The 27,222-nt window shown below is 35.8% G+C and overlaps 1 protein-coding gene and 1 non-coding gene across 3 annotated transcripts in view; both read left to right on the forward strand.

Moving 5' to 3' along the window:
* The window catches only part of Actn (alpha actinin), a 173,565-nt gene extending 156,416 nt beyond the window's left edge, over positions 1-17,149 (forward strand). For both annotated transcript variants that reach the window (XM_069843319.1, XM_069843318.1), the window contains exons 12-16: positions 696-799; positions 1,591-1,718; positions 3,331-3,454; positions 7,256-7,540; positions 15,218-17,149. In XM_069843319.1, the coding sequence (XP_069699420.1) occupies positions 696-799; positions 1,591-1,718; positions 3,331-3,454; positions 7,256-7,540; positions 15,218-15,376 (800 nt within the window). In that variant the 3' untranslated portion in view covers positions 15,377-17,149. The remainder of the gene's footprint in view (positions 1-695; positions 800-1,590; positions 1,719-3,330; positions 3,455-7,255; positions 7,541-15,217) is intronic.
* On the forward strand, positions 14,118-14,194 carry TRNAC-GCA (transfer RNA cysteine (anticodon GCA)). Its single transcript has one exon. It is a non-coding gene; the product is annotated as a tRNA-Cys (tRNA).
* Positions 17,150-27,222: the final 10,073 nt, after the last annotated feature.

Below are 27,222 nucleotides of genomic sequence, written 5' to 3' on the forward strand. Positions count from 1 at the left end.
TTATAAAAAGTTTATTTGAATCCTGTGAATTTTAAGAAATGTAATTAATTTTAGAATCAGTTTTCTCAAATAGTTCTAATATCAGGATAAATTCTTATTAAAATAATTATATCTGAAATCTGATTAGTGTAATATGTAGCTAGTCAACGATATCTGCAATGGAGGGGGGGAAGAAACTAGCCACCCTACCCCGTTATCATCTGGCTTGGTTACCTCGTAAATGGTGCTTTGTTGGTATCACTTGTGAGGTTCAGACCTGTCTTTGGACAGTTGACGAAACAACATAGTGCCTGTCCACACCTGTGGAATAACGGCTAGCGTGTCTAGCCGCGAAACCAGTTACCTGGTTGAGGTTTTTTCCGGAGTTTTCCCTCAACCCAATATGAGCAAATGCTGGGTAACTTTCGGTGTTGGACCCCGGACTCATTTCACCAGCATTATCACCTTCATCTCATTCAGACGCTAAATAACCTAGATGTTGATAAAGCGTCGTAAAATAACCCACTTAAAAAAAAACAGTGCTTAACTGTTTTCTTCCTAGAAAATAGGAATAAAAACAAGTTGTTTTTACACTTTCATTGCTGTTGATAATATTGCAGGTTATTATACGAAAATATAATATTACTAGCTTCAGCAGTGACTTGTTTGTATCCATTTATATTATTGAGTTAATTTTGCTTAACTCAGATCTTTAGACAACGAGATGGTTCGTCGACAGTTTGCTGAGAAAGCAAACCAAGTGGGACCATGGATTGAACGACAGATGGATGCTGTCACTGCCATTGGTATGGGTCTCCAGGTAAGTCTTCAGGTTTTTACATCTGAAGTTATTTTGTCCGAAGTGATTTCTCTTATTGTAAACTTTTTACTGTTTAATGTAAACATATGTTGCATAGTTATAAATTCACAGTGATGTTGGAGTATAAAATATCGTACATGTACCATATATGTGACCCATTGCGCGAAAAGGTACCTAAAGTCGTAAAAGGAAATTTTACAGGAGAACAAAATAACGAATTTGCTGTGTAAAAACTGCATTTCTTTGTTTTGACATCTTGCGCTACCTGTAGGCTTTTTTTTTTTTACATAGGTACTAAACTAGGACTTAGTTTTACACAGTGCTTCTTAAATACCTAAATCTTTCTTATAGTTGCTAGGAAAACTAGTGAAAACTTTAATTGCATTTTTTCTCGAAAAGTACATACTGTAATATCAACATTCAATAAGTAATATATTAAAAACTATAGCACCTAGAACCATGATTTTTTTAATGCTTAGTATTTCATCCTCTTTTTGAAACCACAAAAAAAAAAAAATTCATGCAATTGAAGTTGATAAATATCAATATAAGCCCTTAAAATAATGGTTGACCTATGTGTGTTTATGAAATACTTGTGAATTGTAACAATATCAAATTTTACACTACAGGCATATTCAAGACAACTTGCATTTTCATAATGTTTGCAGTTTTAGATAATCTTCTGTGAACTGTCAGATGTCGGAGTGAAAGAGGGAGAAGTTAAATGTAAAAACAAATGTCGATTTTTTTTTTTTTATTTGTAAATTTTATTGTAATTATGACTTTCCCAGGGATCACTTGAGGATCAACTGCACAGGCTGAAGGAATATGAACAAGGTGTTTATGCTTACAAACCACACATTGAGGAACTGGAGAAGATTCATCAGGCTGTACAGGAAGGCATGATCTTCGAGAACAGGTAACTTACAAGTTTATATTCAGGTATTTATACAGAGACTTCATGTCTCTTATTGAGTATTTTGGCTAAGTCTCTCATACTGATGATGATGAGGGTGATGATGATGACGATGACAGTGATGGAGGAGAAGAAGAAAGGATGTTTTTATATATGTTATTTGTAAGTTCTGTAATGCATAATGAAAAGACTAAGAGAAGGGAAAGAAAATTGATAATAATGATAAATTTATTAAATCTTTTTCATTGCTAATTTGAAACAAGACACATAATACAGTACGGTAATACATATTACAAATTTTCACTTTCAATTTATATACCTCAAGGTGTTTATTGTTACAAAAGAAATATTGAAAATGAATATTATGTTACACGAAGGGAAGATAAGTAGTTCTGAACAAAGCAGTTGTGCTACCAGAATGTTTTAACTTTTATAGTAGAACCTCTATTATTCGTGGTAATGAAGGTGGTGGACTGAACGGTTGATCGAAAAAATGGGATAATCCGTACCATAAAAGATTTTCATAAATGAAGTGCATAATACTTACATTTTGTAATTAAAAACTTCTGCCGTACTGCAACCCCTGGCATTTTCATACTGCACATTACACTATATAGTATTATGCTTGTTATAACTAATAAACACAATGAAGTATAGTAATATGTAACACTTTATTCTTGTTTTTCATTACATCGCGCACAGTTGTAACGCCAGTCTCATATTCTGATATCAGAGGAGGCAGTTTCCCCCCCCCCCCCCCCCATCTCAAACCTCTCATTTATTTACACTTTCTTTTTTCGATACTTAGTGTAACACTTTCTTTTGACACCCATGGAAGACATTTTGCATAGGGATTACACAGTATGGCCTTTTGAACACTAAAACAATACTGAATGGTGCATGGGTTTACAATTGTGTGGAAATTCTTGGGGTTATTTCTTTGAAAGCAGGTAGTGACTGTTTTACAAATTGGGAAAAATACCCTCACTCATAAGTAATTGTTTGCTGTCGGCAGCGACAACATTCCTATTACATACTGTGTAATGGTAAAGGCTTGTAATAAATCTCTAGGGAAAAGAAAATACATACAGTATGTACTAAAATAATGCACAGTACTTTTTATTTTTTCTGCAGCAAAAAAAAAAAAAAAAAAAAAAAAAAAAAAAAAAAAAAAAAAAAAAAAAAAAAAAAGAGCATAAGGAAAACAGATAATCCGCCAATTGGTTAATAGGGTGACGGATAATCGAGGTTCTACTGTACTTCTCTCCAAAAGTAAATATTGTAGACGTAAACAACATTAGAAATTGAAATTTTATTTTCCAGACAGCTATTTATCGTATGAGGTCAACTGTAATGCATGTATTATACATCTGCCATGTCTATTGCTGTCTGTGGTTGTAATTAAGCTATTTAAATAAAAAGTATTAGTGTGTTAAGTTTCCAGTAAGTAGACTGAGCGAAGTTCTCATCTGAAGATCGTCATCATCTCATCATAGGTGTCTCATGAAAATGAACACTGACGTTCTGCTGTGTTCTGTAAATGTAATTCATTACTGTTAAGTAATAATGTATCCAGAATAAAAACTTGTTCATTAATGGTTGATATTTGATGCAGATACACACAGTATACAATGGAGACCTTGCGTGTGGGTTGGGAACAGTTGCTGACGTCCATTAACCGCAACATTAATGAGGTCGAGAACCAGATCTTGACAAGGGACTCTAAGGGCATCACACAGGTAGGTGTTAGTATTTCTGTAGCTGATAGTGTGTCTTCAACATGATTTACTGTGACATAAGAAATTTGCTCTTATTGCAAATAGGAAATGTGTCAATAATAGACTGATCTACTACTTGCAGTTCCCTGGGGTTAAATTCATAGTTCATTCATTCATAGTTTTCTGCCGAAGGGTAGGTCCTTCACTGCATACCCAACATTCTCCAATCTTCCCTAATTTCTGTCTTTCTCTTAGAAATTTGTAGTAGATACTGTGAAACTTATGGTGAATGAAGATACTACTGTTCTCTGTGAGTACTTCTCTTTACCCTTCAATGTGTATTTAACTGTTACTCAGTTATCATCACTATAATGTTATCATTGTGCAACTGAAGAATCCCCTCACGAAAAGAAATATACCTGCAAATTCTTGACAGTTTTAATTGGTGTAACACGTAGCCCCTCTCTCTCTCTTTCCTCTCCAAAAAAATAAATGCCCTCTCATGTTCCCGAACACAACTCCATCTTTGGCGTACATCATCCACAGTGGTCTGGAGTTTAGAGATTGTTCTTATTCTAAACTTCTACTCAAATGGCTTTCGAGAAGCCATTGAATTACAAGCAAGGCTTCCAACTCTTGTAAATGCACACACACCTTGGTTGGTTGTGGTCACTCAGTTGATGCTTCATTTAAGAACCTTGGGGCTTACATTCCTGTAAGTTTTTACGAGCAGAGTTTTTCAACATTAATCTCACTAGAGGTTTTGATTTATCTAGAGAAAATCAAAACTCGAATGGGATTTAATTGACTAGTATACGATATACGATTAGAAGAAAGTATATCAAGATTAGAAGAGAAAAAGTACTCTAATGCAATAAAATATCAATTGACTTACTAAAATTCTATTTCACTAATGTTAGCTTCACCAAAATGTTTGAACGGAGCCGCCATTTTCAGTTGACTATCTATGCGGTAAACAAATTACCATCGCAAAGCATGTTTTATAGTACCATAAAGAATTTGTAGTTTGAAATGTTGGCAAACAAAGAAACAAATGCTAGGAAGGTGATAAAAACAGAAGAAAGTATATAAAGTTTAGAAGAAATAACATACTCTAATACAATGAAGTAGCTATTAATTGACTTACTAAAATTCTATTTCACTACAGTTTATACAAAACTAGAAAAGTTTTGACAGTTCTCTCTCACACACGTGGGAAGGGAGCGATGTTATGAAGTTGTGCGGTAGTGCAGTACGGCTCTTTGTGCCGCCTGTCTGCCATGTCAGAACTATCAGCTGACACGAAATAATAAACTCATAAATTTGTATCATACGGTAGTTTTTGACCAGACTAAAATAATAATAAAAGGTAAAGGTACTCCCGTAACATGCCATGAAGGCACTTGGGGGCACGGAGGTAGAGCCCCATGCTTTCCATGACCTCGGCACTAGAATGAGGTGGTGTGGTCGGCACCATGCTCTGACCGCCTTTTACCCCCGGGAAAGACCCGGTACTCAATTTTATAGGAGGCTGAGTGAACCTCGGGGCCGTTCTGAAAGTTTGGCAACGAGAAAAAATCCTGCCACCACCTGGGATCGAACCCCGGACCTTCCAGTCCGTAGCCAGCTGCTCTACCATCTGAGCTAATAATAATAATAATAATAATAATAATAATAATAATAAATGAATGAATGCAAATATGGTACATAGTGTGTAAGCAATAAGTTGTCTCCATTAATACCTACGACCATTGATTTTTTTTTTTTTTTTTTTTTGTACCTGAAACATAAATTCTTTAAGACAGTGTGCAGAAGAAACACTGCCATGGAAAAATTCCGCATCTTGAAGCGGAGTTTGCAGCTTTTTTAACTTAGGATGCTCCTTCTGTCAGTAATATAAATATACATGCTGCCGGATTGCATCCTCCTGAAAGGCTTCTAAATTTGTCACCGCTTTCCCATTTTCCTTTTCTTTCCCAGAGTTTCAAGTCAGGAAGGTCCATCCTCTTGTTCATTCAATTTAAATTTCTCCTTTCCTATTTTAATGATGGTGTTTTTTCCTATTTTGAGAGCCTCTGCAGTACTATTTACCACCTGTTGTACAGGAATAAGAGACCCACCATTGTCTCTTCTTTTTCGAAATAGTCCCGCACATTACAAACCATTTCTCTTGTCTGACTTGTAAGAGGAGCACCTTTTCCGTTACTTTAGACCTCTTGCTGTCCCTTGTAGCACTCCTTTTTCCCTCTTGAGCCCGTGGTTCGTTTTGTGCTGCTAGCTGCAGGAGTGTGCCTTGCGACATTGTATAAGTGAAACACAGGGACACTATAAATCGCGTTACAAGTACACTCACAATTAAATTAAATTTAAAACTAAACTCATTCTACCTTCATCAACAACAAAATATCTACGAAAACAATAGCCACGACAGAACACCAATACTTGCTGTAACACAGTAACAAAAATTCACCACTTCCGAACAAAGCAACTGAATACCACGTGCTTGCTGCAAAACAGTCGGCAATGTCGACATGTTGTCATGGTCTCTGATTGGCTAGTTTGAGCGGTTGCCATGGTGATGCTTTGAAGCCGCTGAACTGTCAATACCTTTCTAGTTTTGTATAGACTGTAATGTTACTTCCACCAAAATGTTTGAACGGAGCCGCCATTTTCAGTCGACGATGTATGTGGGAAACAAATGACGATCGCAAAGCATGTTTTATAATACCATAAAGAATTTGCAGTTTGAAATGTTGGAAAACTAAGAAACAAATACTAGGGAAGTGATGAAATAAATACTAGGGAAGTGATAAAATTGTGCGATAAGCAGCCATGATTGGTTGAAAGACGTCCTTTCGTACCGTTTTATTGGTCAAAAGTAGTATGACGTAGTAGAAGTGTAATAGTCATTATAAAACAATTTTTATTATAAATTTCAGTACTAACCAATTGAATGAGCCTTGACAGATTGTGTATTGAAGAAATGAACTTCATTGATTTTATTCAGTCATGAAAATTGAAAGTTCGGTAAAAAAAACTAATGTAGATGGGGAAAAGATGTGAGAGGGTACAGTAAATTTTTAGTCTTTGAGTGGCTGAGAGATAGTGTATAGGCCACTGAATGTTTCTTAAAAGTAATGTTTGGTTTCGAATTAATCTCCATCGCATTTGTGACAACAGGTAGGTTAGAGAGAACTGGCGTAGTATGGAATGGGAACCTTGTCATAGATATTTTTCTTGTAAGAAGCACATGCCCCCTTACCAATTTGAATTCTTGCAAAGAAACTTCGAAACTGCCAATTTCTCCACTACCATTTCAGAACCCGTGTTGCTGATAACTGTATTATGACATCTTGAACATCTCCATTCCTTTCCTGCTATTTATTTTGTATGTTTTCCAAATATCTAAAAGTCCTTCCCTATTTTGTATTCTTTATTTGCGAAGAGTAGAATATTAGCTGTTTATATTATTGATTTAGTCCATTCAGACGTGTCCCAGTCTGTTCTTTATACTGACCATCCTTACTGCTCACCCTATGCAGAAACACAGACTTTTCTATCAGGGTCACAAAACTGGCACTATAAAATAAACATTGGATACAATTTAAAATACATGTTTGTATTTTTTCTTAGAAAAATGTGTGATATATTATTAGATGAAGCTTAAATAATAGATGTTATTCAAGTTTTTCATCATATTTGTTAATAATCTAATAATCTTGACAGTCATCAATCTGTAAACAAGCCTTTCTCTTTGACAGAGAGACAAAATATAGTTTAGTGTGATACAGAAAATAAGTTTGCTTTTAACCTTCATTTTAGGATCAACTGAATGAGTTCCGCAGCAGCTTCAATCACTTTGATAAGAATCGCACAGGTCGACTTGCGCCTGAAGAGTTCAAATCTTGCCTAGTGAGCTTGGGATACAGCATTGGCAAGGACCGTCAGGGTGAAATCGACTTCCAGCGTATTCTGGCTGTAGTAGACCCCAACTCGACAGGTTATGTTCACTTTGATGCATTCTTGGACTTCATGACACGTGAGACTACTGATACTGACACAGCAGAGCAGGTCATCGACTCATTCCGCATTCTTGCGGGTGACAAGGTAAATTTATTATAATTGTAAAAGCTATATTATTCTCTTTATATTTTGAGAACAGATTAAGGAGATGTATCGAATATTTATATCAGGCTTAATATTAATAAAAAAACTTTATTTCACTTTTATTAAATTTTATATGCTTTGATGAAGTACTTTTCAAAATAATCTGCATCCAGACGAGGAAATTATCTTAGCAGAGTGCAAGGTTTTGTATACTCTGTTAAAGAATTCAGCTGCCTGTGACTTGAGGCAATTTTCAATTTATTTCTTTGCTTCATCATTTTAGAACAAGCAAGATGTACAGGGTTGAGCATAAGTCATAGTAGTATATTAAAAATGCAGTATGAAGTAAGTAAAGGCAGAATATATTTAATAATTATTACATAACAAAGATATACTATTTTGATATCCTAGGCAACAAATCTCACTTTTTGAATATGAAGCCTAATAGGTGCTCACCATTACAGGCAACACTTTCTTTCAACAGCCGAACGAAAGTGTGCATCATATGATGCAACATGTCCATGGGAATGTTTTGCATGGCTTCTCTTATCTGATCCTTGAGGTCAACCATTGTTTGAGGATGTGTGGTGAATACCATGCTCCTCAAGTGCTGACATTTCCAGTGCAAAAGCATGTCTAACGGCAGACTGCTGAGGACTTCGGAGGAGTGTGTTGTGTCTTTGGGCAGTCAGAGCATGATGCAGTGGTAGGAACTGTTCTACTCATCTCACAATCGTCCGATGGCCCAGGACTTTGTCATGATGTCTTACTCAAAGTGGCGACGAAATATCCTTTGCACAGAGATCGGTGACTCATTATTCTTAAAATAAGTCTCAATGGCAAATGCACGATGTTCTGTTGACCATAATGCCATGGTTGCTAATGACAGTCCTTCTCCTATCCAGTTGACAATTGAAACCTGCGCATGATCAGACAGCATCATCGTACTATGCAATTGAAATCAGGCTATGACTTATGCCCAACTCTGTGTAATACTCATTGTAATATTTTATTAATAATGAATTGTGAGCGCACAGAACAGAAGGTGTAATCCACTAAGAAATTTAGTTGTGTTGCATTGTAACACTTGTTGACATACTGCAGCAAAGACACAACTGTTGCTTGGTTTATTTGACTGTTGGATCATACCCTCTACAGTCTAGACCTGTTTTCACGCAACTTTCATCTCTTCTGCACCTGAAGAGTCCCTTCGTTTGTCAGAAGTTCAACACTGGCAATGGCCCAAAATAATATTCAAAACTTGTTCATGTCACAACAACCTATCTTCAGTAATCGAAATGTACAAAACCGTATACATGATTATGATGATTACCTCGATGTGGATGAAGGTTAGAGTTAAATTAAAAGAAAAATTAAAAAAAAAAAAAAAAACTTTAAATTGGGCCTTTTAAATTGCAAAACAGCATGTGTAGAAATTTAATTGTTTGTATTTTCTCTTTAATGCACACTGGCGGGAGACAAGGTGAGTGAAAGATAATATACCATACAAATAGTCCCATGAAAGTGGTTTTATTTTTAAGAAAAATTCTTTTCAGAGTGTCAAGATTTCATTGTTATGTTCGTTTGGCAGTGTTATTTTAAAACTATATAGGTATTTGCAAATTTCACAATCCTGGCTTAAGGTATTAAACACGATAAGAGTGGTATGCAGCATTTTTACCATCAATTTTAGTTGCTACAACTAGGTATCTAGTTATTTAAAAGATAAATACCGAAATGGTCTCCATTTCCACTACAAAATACACACATAATGTTTTGCAAAATCTCAATTCGTACTATTGTACTTGGTGGAATGACCACTAAAAGCCATGGAACTAAACAAGCAGTCTGGCTGATAGATGGCAGCAATTCACTGTATCCAGAGTACTGCAATCCTTTGTGCTGGAAATGCCGACAAATCAGCCATTGTAATTCTAGTACGCACTACTGCCATATACAGTTGTACAGGGAACAAATGTAGTCTAACAAGGGAACATTCTCTACCTATGAACTGCGATTTCAATAAAAATTCTCGTAATTGCTAAGTTTGAGTCGGTAAATAATCTGGTAATAGTCACTCGCCTAGCTTTTCCCTCATTAAAGAAATATAACGTGTTTAATTACACGTCTTATACACCGCTCTTACACGCAACTAACACTGCCACTGTATTGACTGCTCACCTGCCTAGCAATGCAGCGCCACTCGAAAACCTATTACTTGCTACAAACAGTATCGAAATAATCACTACGATTTTAAGAAACGTTGTTTGTTATACACACATACACACAATCACAATCAACCCCTTATACAGTAGTATAATTTTATTATCTATACATACCTGAATCATTGTCCTCTGTGGCTCTGTTACGAAATGGTCAGGACAGAGGATACTTTTGCAGTACAGACATGTCACAACAGCTGGTTCCTCACATCCAGGTGTTTCACAAATATTATTTCCAGTACGCAGAATTGTTTGGAGAACATTACTGAAATCGTTTGTCCTTTTCTGTCACATCCACATTTCTGCCAAACACATACCAGCATATCTCAGAGTTCGGGTGAACAAAACTGATGATATACAACAGAATGCATTTTTAGAATAAAGATTCTATTATGTAAATTTTCTGCTGATTCCTGAGTAATTAGTTTGGACCTGAAATAATCTTTTACTCTACGAATCACAAGCTTATACTGTTTAAAAAATATATACATCTCATGGCTGTATAAACTGCGTTGTTTTGGGTGGGATAATTTCCATACTTATAGTTTTTTCTATCCAGCAAGCGAATTATTTTCTCATTTGTAAATATATTTGTATTTGTGTGTCCATTCCAGGAATCTAAAAGTAGTAAAGTGTATTTCTGTTCATCAGAAATGAAAACTTTCTTTAGCCAAGTTTTTACATGGAGAGTTTACCTGATGAGTAGAACTTACTACAATATTAAGAGAGTTTCCCTCTCTATCAATTGCTTTACTCTAGGACCAAATTCGCCCTTCGTCTTCCTGTAGTTCACTGTATTTTGAATCAACTAGATTCTTTTGAATGTATATGACATTGACTGTATTAATAGATCTCATTTTTAGAAACTAAAATAGTGAAAATAAAAGCAAATGCTCTAAAATATCCGAATTAAGACTGCGCACAAAGATAATAATAATTCTTATAGATGCTTCCAAGCTACATTGAATGTCTTATCACTTTTATTATTCTTCAAAACTTATATACTACACAACCATATCTTTTCACATCACCACTTCCACGTGATTCGTCAGAAGACACTAACATACAACTCACAGTATTGCAACTGCAACCCCCTCTCAAATACATAGGGTCACAAAGATGATTTGAAGGTAAGAGCTCTGCAGTGTGGTGGTCGCATACCGATATGTACAGTATGAACGAATTCATAGAATGTTGCATTGCGTGTTCTGGTTGTGTAAGAGGAGCATATAAGACGTGTGATTAAACATAGAGACAAAAATTGTCTTGCGAGCTTTTTGTTACCGGTACTTCTTAAACAAAGCATTAAACGTTTCCACTGACAAGTGATCATTGTTATCAGAATTATTCTATTTCCTCAACCAGATCAAAAATTTATTCAGCAAAAGAATTCTATGATCAGACTCTGAAGGATTTCTGATTTGCTCACACATATGATTTCTCTTAATTTTTGTCCAATATTCTTTTGAGAAGATTAACTCTGTATGTAGATGAAATTGTTGGGGATCATCAGTGTGGTTTTAAGCGTAATAGATCAACTATTGATCAGATATTTTTTATTTGACAGATAATGGAGAAAAAATGGGAGTATAAGGGTACAGTGCATCAGTTATTCATAGATTTCAAAAAGGCATATGACTCGGTTAAGAGAGAAGTTTTATATGATATTCTTATTGAATTTGGTATTCTCAAGAAACTAGTTCGATTAATTAAAATATATCTCAGTGAAAAGTATAGCAGAGTCCGTATAGGTCAGTTTCTGTCAGATGCATTTCCAATTCACTGTGGGCTAAAACAAGGAGATGCACTATCACTTTCACTTTTTAACTTTGTTCTAGAATATGCCATTAGGAAAGTCCAGGATAACAGAGAGGGTTTGAAATTGAACGGGTTACATCAGCTGCTTGTCTATGCGGATGACGTGAATATGTTAGGAAAAAATCCACAAACGATTAGGAAAAATACGGGAATTTTACTTGAAGCAAGTAAAGAGATAGGTTTGGAAGTAAATCCCGAAAAGATAAAGTATATGATTAAGTCTCGTGACGAGAATATTGTGCGAAATGGAAATATAAAAATTGAAAATTTATCTTTTGAAGAGGTGGAAAAATTCAAATACCTTGGAGCAACAGTAATAAATATAAATGATACTCGGGAGGAAATTAAACACAGAATAAATATGGGGAAATTCCTGTTATAATTCGGTTGAGAAGCTTTTATCATCCGGTCTGCTGTCAAAAAATGTGAAAGTTAGAATTTATAAAACAGTTCTATTACCGGTTGTTCTGTATGGTTGTGAAACTTGGACTCTCACTTTGAGAGAGGAACATAGGTTAAGGGTGTTTGAGAATAAGGTGCTAAGGAAAATATTTGGGGCTAAGAGGGATGAAGTTACAGGAGAATGGAGAAAGTTACACAACACAGAACTGCACGCATTGTATTCTTCACCTGACATAATTAGGAACATTAAATCCAGACGTTTGAGATGGGCAGGGCATGTAGCATGTATGGGCGAATCCAGAAACGCATATAGAGTGTTAGTAGGGAGGCCGGAGGGAAAAAGACCTTTGGGAAGTCCAGGACATAGATGGGAAGATAATATTAAAATAGATTTGAGGGAGGTGGGATATGATGATAGAGACTGGATTAATCTTGCTCAGGATAGGGACCAATGGCGGGCTTATGTGAGGGCAGCAATAAACCTCCAGGTTCCTTAAAAGCCAGTAAGTATGATTTCTCTTAATCATGCTTTCTACTGTACTCTTGTTATTTACATTGTCCCACCAGTTACAAATTACCGGTATTTGTAAAAAGTGTGCAGTATCATGCAAGTTTTCATCTTTTGCAACTGCAATAGGTGAATGATGGAAAATAGTATCAACTAGATGAACATTCTGTCTTTCTAAATTTGTGGAATTAACGACTTAAAATTTAACTTGTATGCTTTCTTCAGAAGTGTTTTTCTCGCTATTATAAAGGAACCTCAAATCTGAGAACTTTGCTAAATGTATTTCATCCTCTTCAAAATCTGGGTAAAAAAATATTTGATTTTTATTTTTAATATTAATTCGATTATTTCTGTTTTTTGAAAACATGGACGAAGTCATATAACAGAAAAATTGTACGTTCAGGAAAATCTGGACTTTGTAATTTCATTGAATCATTAGAAAGCTGATTAAACATGGTACAATTAATTCTATTGTTATCTGTTACAGTAAAAGTAATCTCAAAACCACATTCTTGAACAAATTTAATAATGTCTAAGGTTACTGAAGTCATCTCTGTTCTTTTATGTTCTGAACAGGGAGCAATTTAGTAATCTCATCATTACAATACTCCTGTATTTTAGTTTGCTAGAAATGTATATTTTATCTATCAGTAATACAACTACTTTCTCAATATCTCTTAAAGAATTTGACATGTTTAAGAGGTAGTGTTTGTTGCTGTAAGTGTCCATGGGTGATGCAGCCATTGATGATGCATGATTTTGCAAATACCTTTTATATGGCAGAAAAGGAAGTCCCTCAATATACTGTAATAGGAATGTCTGTGAGATTACAAAATGAAAGCCATAACTATAGTGGCAGCACAATATTTACGTTTGCTGCTTACAATCTGTTGCAGCTGATCAATTAAAATATGGAGCTCTTTATTATATAAAAGTCATAAACTGCTCTGTCTTTAGCTTCCTTCAAGCACTTTAATCCATCTTCTATTAGATGCGCTACAGATTTACTTTCACTTTGACCAGTGAAATTCCTACTCAACACATCTTCCAACTGGACCACCTACTTAATTTTTCCAACTGGACCCCCTATTTAATTTTAGACTGAATGGTAAAATCCATTTTAAATCATAACGCAATTCATCACATATTCATTATATATGAGGTCTCTCCTACTCCTCATTGAATATTACACGACTACTATGAAGTAGCCATTGTGTATTATCATTTAATTCGAGAAAAATTCGTTCCGACACCGGGAATCGAACCCGGGACCTCTCAGCTCTGCGCGCTGAGTGCTCTTTCCAACTGAGCTATGCTGCGCAGAGTTGAGAGGTCCCGGGTTCGATTCCCGGTGCCGGAACGAATTTTTCTCGAATTAAATGATGATAATACACATTGGCTACTTCAAAGTAGTCGTGTAATATTCAATGAGGTAGGCGAGACCTCATATATAATGAATATGTGATGTATTAACTGCTAGCAGTTGTCACAAACTGAGGTTGAATATGGCCATAAAGTCATTTAAATATGCGCTCCTGCATGTATGACTTACATTGTCTAAAGTGCAGGTAGTAAGGCCGTAAAAAACATTACAATGAGAGGAGTTCGGCCGGCACCGTGGATCGTGTCCCGGCATAGCTCAGTTGGAAAGAGCACTCAGCGTGCAGAGCTGAGAGGTCCCGGGTTCGATTCCCGGTGCTGGAAAGAATTTTTCTCGAATTAAATGATGATAACGCAATTCGTTCTGTTTCACATACACAGTCACAGTTAATTCCCGGGTTGGGTGTAGAAATTGGTTATCGCTGTTTTACTATTTGGTTCCTTAAAACCCATAAGTAATTAAGTATTGATTGATAATAAATCAACAAAAAAATTTGCGGATTATCACAAAGAAGAAAATTTATAAAGAAACTGCAGTATTTCTCATTGCGTTGGAATGCGGTTGTACGTCTTGTGTGTAATTCGACTGACTGCTTGTGTGTTCTATGGTGCAATCTTCTTTTATTGATGAGCTGAAAAAAAAAGTAGTTTAATTGAAAGTGTAAAAAAGAAATGTGTTTTATTTAAATTATATGTTTGTGACAAAATTGATGGAACTATTTTCTTCCTTCTGCATCGTGAGTAAACTGCACTAACGTTTCAATTAAATGAATCGATATATCGTGGTGATTGTATCAAAATGAGCAGCAGGAAAATATGGCACAAAATTAAAAAAAAAACGAAGCCGGAGTACACATCTACTTCCAAAAATGAGCAAAATAATTTGCATACGCATACAAAACAAATCCATGCGGCATAACGACTTTACCTACTGGTCTCAGGCATTGTTTTAAGATTTACATACCAATATGGCTTGTAGATTTAGGGGGATGTGCTTGGATATCACGGACTCTGGTATCAACAATGTACCATTCCAAACAGTCGACAGTCATGAATTGATCTCGAAGCTAAGCAACTATAAGTAAAATCTAAGATAAAAAAAATACTCTCCTGCAAGTATCACAAGTAATCTGTGTCTTCTTTGTTGAACAATATAATTTCCAGTAAATAAATACTAGTATTAAATACATTTATAGTACAATGATACAGATTTAATGGTTTCATGATTACAGAATACTGAAAATTTTATTATGGAAATTCCCTAGCCAATTGTTTTACAGGTTGAGAATTAAATATAACTGGTTTCAGTGAATGTCTGAATAACATTGAATTTCTGTCTTGTTACAGCCGTACATCCTTCCTGATGAATTGCGAAGGGAATTGCCACCAGATCAGGCTGAGTACTGCATCCAGCGCATGCCACCATACAAGGGACCTAATGCTGTGCCTGGGGCTCTCGACTATATGTCCTTCTCCACAGCACTATATGGCGAGTCGGATCTGTAAAATCAACTGATACGTGACTCAGATCCAGACTCACTCTCATGTACTCACACTCACTCATTCACTCATTGAATCATTCATTCAGTAAATTGGGATGTGATTTCTAGTTCATGGATTTCCAGCCTTGAACCATCTTAAGTGTGTGAAAATTGTAGCTAGGACAAAAATATTGCATTGTAATCTGAAATGGTTTAATGTTTTTTTCTCGAAGCCATGAACCAGGATGACAACAGATTCATATGAAGGGACTCGAATTGGAATTAATTGTTGTGACCAGAGTGGTCAGTTGCCATATGGACTAAGGAATGAATTGAGTATCAATGGGCACACATACACATACATTTACGTGTGTACACAACACTTGTAGGAATAATTTACTTCATTTTTATTTTAACTTTAATCTACTTTTGCTGTGTAATAAAATATTCACTTAAAATACCTGTCAAATGGAAGCCAGTGACTAGGTATTGAAAAAAAAAATATGAAAAAGAAAAAAAAAAAGTGTGTAATTTTATTGTAAAGTTCCTTTAATTTATTTTTAAAATTGCAACAGTAGCATTCACTGTAAGAAGCTTTATTTCACAGTGTCATTTATTTGCAGAACTCCTTATTGCAGAAATTTAAAATAGAATAATTACTCTTGCCAAGGTGGTCTGATTACAAGTATTTTTAATTTTTAAAATGTATGTTAAGATTCAACGGTTTTAATTATTGCACTGTTGCTGAATACAGCATGTAAGCTGTAAACTGTTGGATTCAAAGTGGTTCATGTCCCTTCCACGGTCATTTTTTATATTATTATTATTTGTTTATACAACGAACAGCGTCTGCTGCCAGATTCAAAAGAATTTCTGGTAGTAGAAACGAATTGAATGGAGAAAAGGCTTGACTATTTTTAGATTCATTTGTCATTAAAATATATTTATGTACAGTAAGTAATATATTATATGAATAAATATATGAATGCATATATTCCTATCATATAACATGATTAGCCTAACATATTTATCACGGTACTTCATTATTCTTTCATACTAACTAGAAGCTAATATTCCACATTCTGCTCTGCTGAATTCAGTTACATGAAGAGAAAGCCCATTCACTGCCAGCAACCGAACTTATGCTTTGTCATTTAAATTTATGGGTAAAACTGCATGATTTTTTTATGGAATCTATTGCTAGAAAGATTATTCTGTGGCTGTGTAGGCCATTGGGTTAATAAATGTATACAGTAAAGAAGAAGAAGAAGAAATACTTGTAATCGGACAGTGTTAGCCCTAAAAAGTGCTGGTGGACAATCTGATACGAGAGGAAAGAGCCAGTTCGCAAACTAGATCTTCCAGAGGGTGTGTGTCGCAAGGCATTGTGTTCAAGTAAAGGGAGTTGGCTTATTTCTATTATTGTTATGTTACTTTAAAATCAAGACTATAATAATTCCAAATATACAAATTCTGTCGAAGTGTGTGGGTATTGTGGCTGTCATGTGGTCACCATCTGTCTAGTCATTGTATAATTCATGTGTAAAAGATAATCTAAACAGGGAAGGGAATTTAAAGCTGTTTCTGGAATTTATATTTTTTTCAGTCGAAGTTGAATAAAGATCAAAATTTTTAAAACATGAATTTTTTGATGGTCTACAAATAATATTTTCATACACAGAATTGAGAAAGTAACTGATACTTGGTGTTGTCAGTATGCAGTTTCCATATTGTATCTACAGCTGCAAACTGTCACACTTTATTAATGATGGTTTAATAAAAGTTGTACAAGTGTCCAGCCCATGTCTAGTGTTGCAAACATAGTCCTTGTCCCTGTCCAGTTACCAGTGACTGTCTTTTTTTTTTTTAATTCATTAAATACATGAATTGGTCCTAGTTCCATACATTTAATTTGATAAAGAAACTAAAGTTGACCACGTCTGTGGCTACAGTGCTAGCACTGACCTTCCATTCAGGCAGCCCGGATATGATCCTTGGTTATATCTGAGTGGAATTAGTGGTAGACAAAACGATGTTGCAGACGGTTTTTCTCAGGGTACTCCCATTTCCCTTTTTGATTCCACAAACATACTTCACCTACCCTCATTTCATCTATATCTGTAATAGTAAAAATAGGCGGGGATGATGTCTGGGAATAGTATGAATTTCCAATGCTGATTTAGGTTCCAAAGGTCCAAGCTCAAAGTAGTCGATGGGGCCTTATCTGCAGAGCCCAGGAAGAATGGCCTGCCTGTCAGCATTGATTCACAAATGTCACCCAGGCCATCTGTCGGACTGTCATCACATATAGGACTTACAATGGGTCTGAATGGCCTAAGTGTCTGGATCCAGCCCTCGTGAAATCAATCAATCAAAAGTGTGTATTGAAAAAGCTTAAGAAGAAATGTGTATATTTATCAAGTTATATTACTTCGTGATGTAGAGATGATACTTTGCGTAATTTATGCAAACACAATTAAAAAGTACTTGATTTCTTTAGTCCTTTAAAACAATAGAGTCTCGAATGTTAACTTTGTGTAGATTCTATGTCAGTACTGTTGTATATAATCTTTTTATGGTTCGCCATATTATAGATTATTTTAATAGGACTTGAATAATAATTGAAGACCTCCCTCGAATATTGGTGTAACCAACAAATCTATAATACATGTTTCATGGAAAACAAAAATAATTTCAGGGACATATTTCGGTAGGCCTATATTTACTAGCAGAACCATTTCCTTAATCAAGGATATATGTTTATTCAGTTATTGAATGCAATCATTTATTGTTATAAATGAATGCTTCAAAATTATTTTTTCCACCGAAGTCGCATATTTCATTAATTTGATGTTACACTCTTTTTCGAGAGAGATCTTCAATTGTTCAGTGTTAAGTACAACACAGTTACATAGTGTTTTTAACCATTCATTAAGGTGGATGCATAGCACATACTGAGAGGAGGAGTATTATTCTTTAGTGAGCAGGTTATGTTGGGAGAAAAAATTTCTCTGCACCTTTCAAAGGCCAAGAATTCCATACTTGATATAATTTTGTTGCATCTCGCACACGTTGGTTATGATGAAGTGAGTAAATTTGTTATAAGTAATTCTCTATATTGGAAACAATTGTGTATAATTCATTAATAAGTTTGCATGTATGTTCTTAAAAGACTTGCTGTTGTGTTTAAATGTACTGTATAAACAAATAAGACTAAAATAGATATACAGGATGTATCAAAATGTCGGGTCAGTCCTTAAGGAGATGATTCAGGACTTTATTTGCAACAAAAAATGCGAATACACTTTTTCAATATTCATCCCGTTTCCGAGTTACATGAATATCACGTATTGTATCTATCCCCATTTGATTCCACACCTAGTGGACCTGTCTGCTTGAGAGGAGATATGCTAATTGTTAGTTGTCTAGAGCAGGTGCTCAAAATGTCACACGAACACATGCTTCAGCATGCCGTCTGACCTCTTGCTGCACATTATTCAATCCGTTCTGGTGTATTTCCATTGCAGCCATGCTAATCTTTGCAATGAGCTCTTCCCTGCTTGCTATCTCCGTTTGGTACACTTTCTCCTTCATGTAGCCCCAGAAAAAGAAGTCCAATGGTGTTAGGTCTGGAAACCAGACTGGTCAGCCAATGGGACCACCCCTTTCAATCCATCTACCTGGAGAATGGTGATCTAACTATTGGCATACTGGAAGTCTGAAATATGCTGGAGCACTGTCTAGTTGATACCATAGTTGCCTGGCCAGCCCAGTCCCCAGACCTAAAACCATTGGATTTCTTTCTCTGGGACTACATGAAGGAGAAAGTGTACCAAACGGAGATAGCAAGCAGGGAAGAGCTCGTTGCAAAGATTAACATGGCTGCAATGGAGATATACCAGCACAGATTAGATAATGTGCAGCGAGAGGTCAGACAGCGTGCCGAAGTGTGTGTTCATGCGAGAGGGGGACATTTTGAGCATCTGCTCTATACAACTAACAAATAGCCTACCTTTTCTCAAGTAGACAGGTCCATTAGGTGTGGAATCAAATGAGGATAGATACACGAATATCATGTACTGTAACTCAGAAACTGGGATGAATATTGAAAAAGTGTATTAGGATTTTTTGTTGCAAATAAGGTCCTTAATCACCTCCTTAAGGATTGACCTGATCTTTTGATACACCCTATATACATAACATGCATTATAAACGCACTGAATCTAAACAATTCTACACAGCTTGCCTACTTCATCATCACATTTATACACGACATAACTTTTCATCATGCTTACCTTGCGTTTTTTTTTTTTTAAAGCAAGATGTAAAGTGCTGCAGCAAGACCGTTCTTTTATTACATTTGCTTCACTGTAGCAAACCAAAACACCGCTTTACGAGTTTGCTGCACGATCCACCATGGCAGAATGCGAGTTTTGGTCTTTTGCAACGTTTATTATTGTTAAAATCGTCTAGTAATAATAATTCCATATCATTATCATGAAAGTCGAAACTAATTAACATGTTCGGTTCTTTTAAGTTTAAATTTATTACTGCAGTAATAGAAGCCAATATTAATTGCCCACCATTTTGCAGTCAGTTGACCTAATTGCGTTCTTTTTCGACCCTCATTTTGCTGTAGCAAAGGCATGAAGCACTTAAAAAAAACGCACGGATAACATGGCCCGCTGAAATGGTGTGCAACTTGAAAATGGGTCACAGTCTGCCATCTATCCGCAGTATGCAGAACCCAAATCACGCAAGTGAAGTGGGTAGGCATTAGACACACACAATAATTATTTTGGCAGTGCTAAAATATGAGAGATAAAAAAAATGCATTGTGAATACAAGAAGCTGAACAAACGAGAAGACTGGAATTCTGGACAGTTTGTCTATTTCTTAACCATAGAGTTATTCTGTGACATTGCTAGAATATGATAATAGAGGTAAAACAGGAACATGATCATACTATTATCGTACATTCTTGCCATTATTATGATTACTTAAATTAAAATTGCTCATAATACTAATTACTGGAATCTATTTTGCCCGCGTTGATAAAAATTGTGATCATATTAAAACTACTTATTATTTAAAACTTAGTATGAATGTCATATTTCTGACAAAAAAATTAGCTAGCCAAATGAAAGGTACTAGAATCTACAGAAGGTAAAATATAAGTACCATTCAGTGGTGGTGCGTTCAATGGTTCAGAGAACCCCCAGGAAAAAAAATTTAATTGTTTAAGTTATTTATAATTTACACTATCATTATTTATTGCTCATCTTTAATAAGTATATTTGCTGCTCTGAAATATTTTTATCATATGAAAACCTATGAATCGCAGAGATCGAATACATGCTTATGAGATTCAATTTCTCTTTTGAACCTTGCCGAGTCAGCTTCTGGACTTGCGTGCGAAGCGAAAGATAAGAGGGGAATGCTGTTGCTGGTGGTTGATATTTAGTGGTGAGTTATCACTATTAATCACTGACATCTAGTGCGCAAGAGGAAATCAAATTACGAAGTATAAAGAATACTGTTCGAATTTGGGATTCGTCCACAAGAGCATCACGGCATAAAGTTTTACTTACCTGGTTGAGGATTGGCCACTCATATGACAGATGGTCATCTCCTACGTGGCGAGCCTCAACCGGAGTGTGAGGTATGCTATGTACCAGTTACGGTCTACCATATTTTATTGCACTGTAGAAAATATGATAGTGATCATCGAGAATATGCAATTCGGCTGACTGTACATGACGCTCTTGGAAATTATTTTAATTGTAGAACTGCAGTTTTGAGATTTTTATCAAATACAGGACTTGACAGGGTGATTTAATTTTTATTGTCCCTTTTTACCCATCCTCTGGACCCTTTACATTCGAAGATATTTGTTTCTTTTAAATACTTCACATTTCGGACCTTTTACATCCGAATATTTTATAAAATTTTATTATTTTGAAATGTGCTATATAATTTTGGTGGCTTTTATTCTATTGGTTCGTTTTAATACTAGCTAGGATCTGAGAACTGTTTACTTTTATGATTTTTGTTCATCACCCTATTGATACTGCATTTGTTTCCCTCGTTTATACCATGACAACGTTTTTAGTTCGTTTTAGCATTCTGCATACTGTACTGTTTATGTTTTAATTTTGTTAAGAATTTTAGATAAGGGCGTAAATAGCCATTGTAGCTGACGTGCCCTTTTTAAACCCCACTATATATCTGTCTGACGGAAATACTATTGGGACAACTTCAAAAAAGAAGATTAAAGATTAACAACGTACCAAGCATGTTGGATATCCTCATACCCGTTGGTTAAATCCATTATAGGAAATTTCTATAAGCCTGAGTGCATTGTTTGTGCATGTGAAGTGTCTGTATCTCAAGGAGGGGAATGTGATCTGAAACAGCATGCCAGAACTGAAAGCCATAAAACTAAGGTTAGGACACAGTCTAATTCGAAAATTTTAACGTCCTATTTTACTAGCCAGACAACCTCAACGTTCCTCTAGATATAGTTACTGTGGCAGAATTAATTTTTGTATTCCATATGGTGAAACAACTTAAGTTATGTCAGTATGGATTGTTATAACACACTAATATCTCGTGTTTTTAAAGACTCTTAAGATTGCTAGTGGTATTTCGTATGGAAGAACAAAGGGGGAATATTTAGTAAAAGATGTATGGAGGCGAAAGTGTTTGCAAGATGTTGTCTCTGAGCTTATGTCGAAAGACGGCTACTTCTCAATTGCAACAGATCTAGCAATGTAAAAAACCGTAAAATATTTCCTCTATGTATGAGATATTTGACACTAGAAGGTTTTGAAAACAAACTTTTGGACTTTTATGAAAGTGCAAATGAGACAGCAACTTCAATACATGAGTGCATTGTGAAAATTTTAAATGAAAATGGTTTAAATTTAGATAAAATATCATGATACACTACAGACAACACCAATGTGAATTATAGAAAAAACAGTTCTATTTTCAAGCTTCTTCACATTTCACATAAAAGAATATTACAGTCAAACTGCTCTGCTCACATAGTTCACAATATCATGAGGCATGCAAATTACTCTCTTGATATAGATGTTGTGAACAGCAGTTATGAAAATTCAGTCATTTTTCTATATCTGCCAATCATAGAGAAGAACTAAAAGATTACTTCGAATTTGTGGATATCGAATGGAAGGAGATTCTTCGGCATGTCACTGGCCTGTTGGCTTTCATTGGAACCAGCAGTGGACAGACTAATACATAATTAACCTGCCATCAAAAACTACTTCAAATCTCTTGGAGAGGACTGTTCCAGAGTTTTACAGAGGTATTTTGATCCAGAGGATGTCATGAAGGATATCTTACTTGAGTTCCACTTTCTTTTTTTCAGTAATGCTGCAAAAATATTTGTTAAATGCATCAAAATTCTGGAACGAGCCATAGTTTCCATAATTGAAGTGTATGATGGAATGTACTTGCTAAAAAAATTGCAACAAAGGAAAGAGAATAAGTTCTTCGGAATTGCTGCAAGGAATGCCATGAGAATTATACCTCCAGCCCAAAAAAAAAGAAAACTGAAAAACAGTTTCATGGCATTCTATGATGAAGCTCTGCACTATCTTCAGAAATCCTATGATTACTCGGATTACAATATTGCAGCAAAACTACAAACACTTAACATGAAGAAGAACTTGACAATTTCTTCACTTGAAGACATTGTTGATAACCTGCAGTTAGTGGAGCATCGATATGGAAGAGTTGTATGAAGAATTCTGCATGTTTGGAAACATCCCTTCAAAAATTCTGGATAGCGCAGAAGATGCATCTCAGAAGTGGAAGGCAGTATTTTCTGAATATAACGGAGGGCAAAAACTGATAGAACTTGGAGAAGTTGTGTCATTTGTTCTAAGTGTTCCTGTCTCTAATGCATTTACTGATCATGTGTTTTCTTTGATGTCAAACAAATGGATGGATACAAGAAACAGGTGTTCAATGTCATTTGGGAAAAGTGAACTTATGATTTCAATAAATATGAACATGTTTTGCAAAAAATTTCACAACACTATCAAATCAGATATTGACATCTTAAAGGCAGCTAAGTCGAATTCTAAATACACTTGGAAGAAATGAGGTACCGGTAGCCCTCTTCTTGAGTGATGCACTAGATCATAATTTAACTGTCATGTCAATGTTTTTTTGTAAGCAAATTAATAATAATAGATTTACATTATATTCATAAAAACAATAGCTACCGATAATTATTATTTTGAATATATTTCAGATTATGTCCCTTATTTGTGTGAAATGTCTCTTATTTTTAAGTTATGTCCCTTACTTCATTGTTGTAAAGGTGGCAACCCTATTTGACACCCACTACTATTCTTACTCTTTTTTTGTAGTAGGAATATACTGTTACTATCTGTAGAATTTCCCCAGAAGCCTTTGAAACTACACTCGTCAAGTACTCTCCCTCTTATCGAAGTTAATTTTGTATCTTCTGAGTCTACACAATTCTAGCGCTAAAGTAGAGCAAGTGTTTTCGTTGGTGAACTTCATGAAAACAAGAAACAGACACCTAACCATCCATTGTAAATTGACCAGTGTTGATTTCACGAACTACCAGAGTGCGTCACCTCTCTTCACAAATGCTTCGATCCCTGCCATAATCGCCTATGATTCTTGTATACAATGACAGTGGCGATATTAGAGCTCAGCGGTCATGTAACATTGAAAGCATAGTACCTGCAAAGACATGCTAATTGTTAAGAGACTTGTGTCAAATCCCAATGCCTTTAATTTAATGCAACACATTCCCTACGGATAAAAGCTAAAACTGGCTTGTATGACAGCGAGGAGGACTGAATTGCTTGAGACTGGCTGTGATTATCAGCTGTGTTTTATTATGGAAATTTATGTTATGATTCTTTCATTTATGCTTCTTGCGAGCCTGCCTCAACCCTCACTTATTCTCTAGTTCGAGAGAAGACGATCATTTCCCCTGCCTTCCACCTTCACCACCCTTGTTGTAGAAAGGGCAGAACGGCCACCCAGGAAGAATGAACATGCTACTTGCAATGACTGCTACTTTTTCCCTGCCGATATGTGCATGCCCCCCACACTTAGTTCAATTTAAATCTGAAAAGGGGATGCTGTCATGGAAGCTTTCTCCCACTCGACAGCCTGGCGTAGTGTCAATAGTCACATGATGGGGAGGAGCCACCCTAATAAAAGGGACAAGCTCTGAAGCTCGACAGACAGTATCTGTCTCCTCTTCAAACCAACTTCTCTTCTCCCCTTACCGTTTGAACCATTCACAATTTCTCTCCTACACCATTTATGACTTCGGCTCCCCACACTCACCCTGGCTTGCCACTCTAAACCCATGATCTCCTGGCTTAGTTGCCTCATGAGTGATACATATCCTATATTATGCGTGTCACTTATGAGTAGACTTCGTTGAATTGCCACACTCAGCATGCAATCAGGTTGCCGATGTACGGTAGTATAGATGAGGTGGGCGACCTCCTGGCCTCGTAGTATAAGCAGTTCATGTTAAGAGTTGTGACCGGTCCAAATAGATAGAGCAGCTACAGCTAATGTATACCTATGTAAGCACTTGTTTTTGCATTACTGTGGTTGGAATAGTCAAAGCTTAACATTTGTTCAGTGCAGAAAAGAATTCAATCAAACATACTACAATGAGAGTGTTGCTGTTCCAAACAATTGCCCCTGGAATACCCTTACCCCCGCAGCCAGTCTTGACCCATTGGAAAACGTGGTTGGATGCTGTTAATTATTATGCAAAATAATGGAGGTAATTGATGCATTAGATAGCACAGACAGTTCCGCTGTTGCAACTGTAAAATCATTGCCTTCTGAACAGCTATTGGAAGATATTCTGTTCATTTATTCTAATTTTAAAATCGTGTCGAAAAGCATCATCCTGTTAGAATAGTCTAAACTACAACTCTCAGACGCCCTTAATATAGTGGATAACGTATCACAAACCGTTATCCAAAATAACAATTCACTAATCTCAGGAAAGTGAAATGTAAGTTGAGAAACATTATTGCTAAAAATTCTGCCTATTCACAACATCGTATTATAAATGATGTACTATCAGGTCACGACAAGACGTCTGAAGTTGGTGTACTAAAAAGTAGTGGCTTTCCGTTCTTCAAATATGCACCTATTACATCGTGTGATGTTGAACGTACATTTTCCTAATATAAAAACTGCTTATGTGACCCTCGTAGGAGGTTCACTTTGCAGTCGCTCAAAATGTACGTAACTCTACACTGCAATGCACATATTCAAGGATGATGTAAGTATATTACATTACATTTTAAGAGTTAATATATCTCACTATAAAATAATTGTGTATTTACATGTTTAGACATTTCCTACTTCAATGATCATTCATTATATTTCTTGAATGCAGGATACAGGTTTTATTGTAACTGCAGTATACTGCTCAGTGTTTACATCAGAAGCATACTCCATCCGTTGCACGCCCCCTTCTCATAGTCTATACCGCGTGCGCAGTAAACCTTACGATTCTAGTGGCAATTCCACGAAGTCTACTTATGAGGTTGAAACCTGTCTTTGGACAGTTGACTAAACAACAATTTTATTATAGAAGTAAAACTGTAATAGAAAAAGCATCTTCTGCAGACCTCTGGAAAAAGAACTAAGGAAGAGACTAGAGAAGTGTTTTGTGTGGAGTGTGGCATTGTATGAAGCAGAAACATGGACATTACAACGAATTGAAGAGAAGCAATTAGAAGAATGAAGCTTGTGAAATTGACAGACAGAATGAGAAATGAAGCTGTTCTAGAAAGAGTAGGCCTAGGTGAAGAAAGAATGATGCTGAAACTGATCAAGAAGAGAAAAAAAATTGACTAGGTCACTGGCTGAGAAGAAACTGCCTACTGATTACTGATGGATGTACTGGAAGGAATGGTGAATGGAAGAAAATTGCGGGGCAGAAGAAGATACTGGTATCAGATGATAGACGACATTAAGGTATATGGATCGTATGCGGAGACTGAAAGGAAGGCAGAAAATAGGAAAGGTTGGAGAATGCAAGGTTTGCAGTGAAAGACACGGCCTTGGGCAGAAAGCTATGAATATTCATTAGCGCTGTGATCGGAAATAGCTCCCTTGGCGCCATTTTTTGTTGTGCACACCATTACAATATGTTTCATTGTCTTTCGATTTTTGTTATACTTTTGCGTTAGAATTTCACCTTCGAAAACTTTTTTTTTTTTTTTTTTTAAGAATTTGAAAGTTGTGTTAAAAGTTGTTATGGTTAAACCACAGTCTATTATATACAGTCACGAAGCTCAATACGTAGTAAATATGCATCCATAGGTAGTTGCTAATCACTAGGATCGCTAATATCGCCTCATTACAGGCAATGCGAAATAGTACCGGTATAGTCTATTGTTTCTAGCACCCTCACAAATCAAGCTTCGGGACTGTATATACTAAACTGTGGTTAAACCACAGCCGTTAAACTATAAAACGTCTTTAGTTTTTATATATCTCAAGGTGCGAAATTGTTTCCCAAAATCGGGAAATGTTTAGATAGTTGGAGGGAAAATTCCTTCCCTGAACCTGACAATACTGGAGCGGTAGAAATAAAATCTGTTCAACATTTGAAGCGAGTAGGCTTACATAATATTGTATTTTACGTCTACTTTATGTATATTCACCCATGTCTACTTGTTGAGTCTTAACAACTCCTCTCTTTATTACCGCATTGACTATATTATATCATATCATGTAAGTTAAGCATTAATAAACGCCCCAGTTAGAAATTGCATGGAACTGAATTGTGTTCAAATTAGCCTACAGTAGAAGAGA

Source organism: Periplaneta americana, chromosome 13 (genome assembly GCF_040183065.1).
Source record: "Periplaneta americana isolate PAMFEO1 chromosome 13, P.americana_PAMFEO1_priV1, whole genome shotgun sequence".
In the NCBI taxonomy this organism is placed as follows: Eukaryota; Metazoa; Arthropoda; class Insecta; order Blattodea; family Blattidae; genus Periplaneta; species Periplaneta americana.